The 1,128-nt window shown below is 44.8% G+C and overlaps 1 protein-coding gene across 1 annotated transcript; it reads left to right on the top strand.

Moving 5' to 3' along the window:
- Positions 1-448: 448 nt before the first annotated feature.
- On the top strand, positions 449-1,128 carry LOC106511717 (ATP-dependent DNA helicase PIF1; the record flags this gene model as incomplete). Its single annotated transcript, XM_014000462.1, is given in 1 exon segment — positions 449-1,128. A coding segment is annotated over 1 exon segment (599 nt), but the record flags the coding sequence as incomplete, so codon positions are not given.

The raw sequence follows: 1,128 nt of genomic DNA, 5'->3' as shown, positions 1-1,128 counted from the left end.
AGTGGAGACAAGAGAAGCAGATGATCCAAATGAACAAGAAAACGTGCCAGATTACAACACAGAAGTTTTCGCAGAAGTCAGAGCCGTCAGAGAACCACCTTCCACTGATCCTTCTGTGTTACGTACGATGTATCAGAACCTAAACCAGAAGCAGGCCTGTGTGTTCTATGCTATCAGAGACTGGTGCCTGAAACGTGTGTGTGGCCTAAACCCAGATCCATTTTTCTTTTACATCAACGGAGGTGCAGGAACAGGAAAGTCCCATCTGATTAAATGTATTTACTCAGAAGCATCTAAGATACTCAGTAGGCTGCCTACAAATGCAGAAGAGGCTGATATATCAAATCCAACTGTTCTGCTGACTTCTTTCACTGGAACTGCAGCCTTCAACATTTCTGGAACAACACTGCACTCTCTCCTCAAATTGCCCAGAAGTCTGAAACCACCAATTCAGGGACTTGGGAACCAGCTGGATGAAGTAAGGAGTGAACTTATTAACGCAGAAATCCTGGTTATTGATGAGATCTCCATGGTTTCAAAGCCTCTTTTTGCTTATGTTGATGCACGTCTTAAACAGATTAAGGGCAGTCACAGACCATTCGGTGGAATGTCAGTTTTAGCTGTTGGAGACTTTTATCAGCTGCCACCAGTGAGACATTCCAAACCTCTCTGCGTGTTCGACCCAGCAGATATTGACCTCTGGCATGAACATTTTCACATGATCACGCTCACTGAGATTATGCGTCAGAAAGATGATGTTGCCTTCGCAGAGATGCTGAACAGGATCCGTGTGAAAGAAAGGAGAGATGAGCTTTCTCAGGCTGACAGAGATCTGTTGTCACGCACCGTCACAGAACCAGAACTTTGTCCCACTGATGTCCTGCACATTTTTGCAACCAACAAGCAAGTAAATGAACATAACACAGCCACACTGGAAAAGTTTCATTCTAATATTATTAAGATTGATGCAGATGATTTCCAGAAGGACCCTCAGACTGGCAGAATGTCTCGACAGAACCGACCTTTGGCAGGAAGACGAGGTGATTTGCCTGACACTCTGAACGTGGCTGAAGGAGCACGGGTTATGTTGACTCGGAATTTAAATGTTCAGCAAGGGCTCGTTAATGG

Source organism: Austrofundulus limnaeus, unplaced genomic scaffold (genome assembly GCF_001266775.1).
Source record: "Austrofundulus limnaeus strain Quisiro unplaced genomic scaffold, Austrofundulus_limnaeus-1.0 Scaffold3130, whole genome shotgun sequence".
Taxonomy (NCBI): domain Eukaryota; kingdom Metazoa; phylum Chordata; class Actinopteri; order Cyprinodontiformes; family Rivulidae; genus Austrofundulus; species Austrofundulus limnaeus.
The sequence above is the reverse complement of the archived record's forward strand: the minus strand, read 5'-3'. Positions and strand labels throughout refer to the sequence as shown.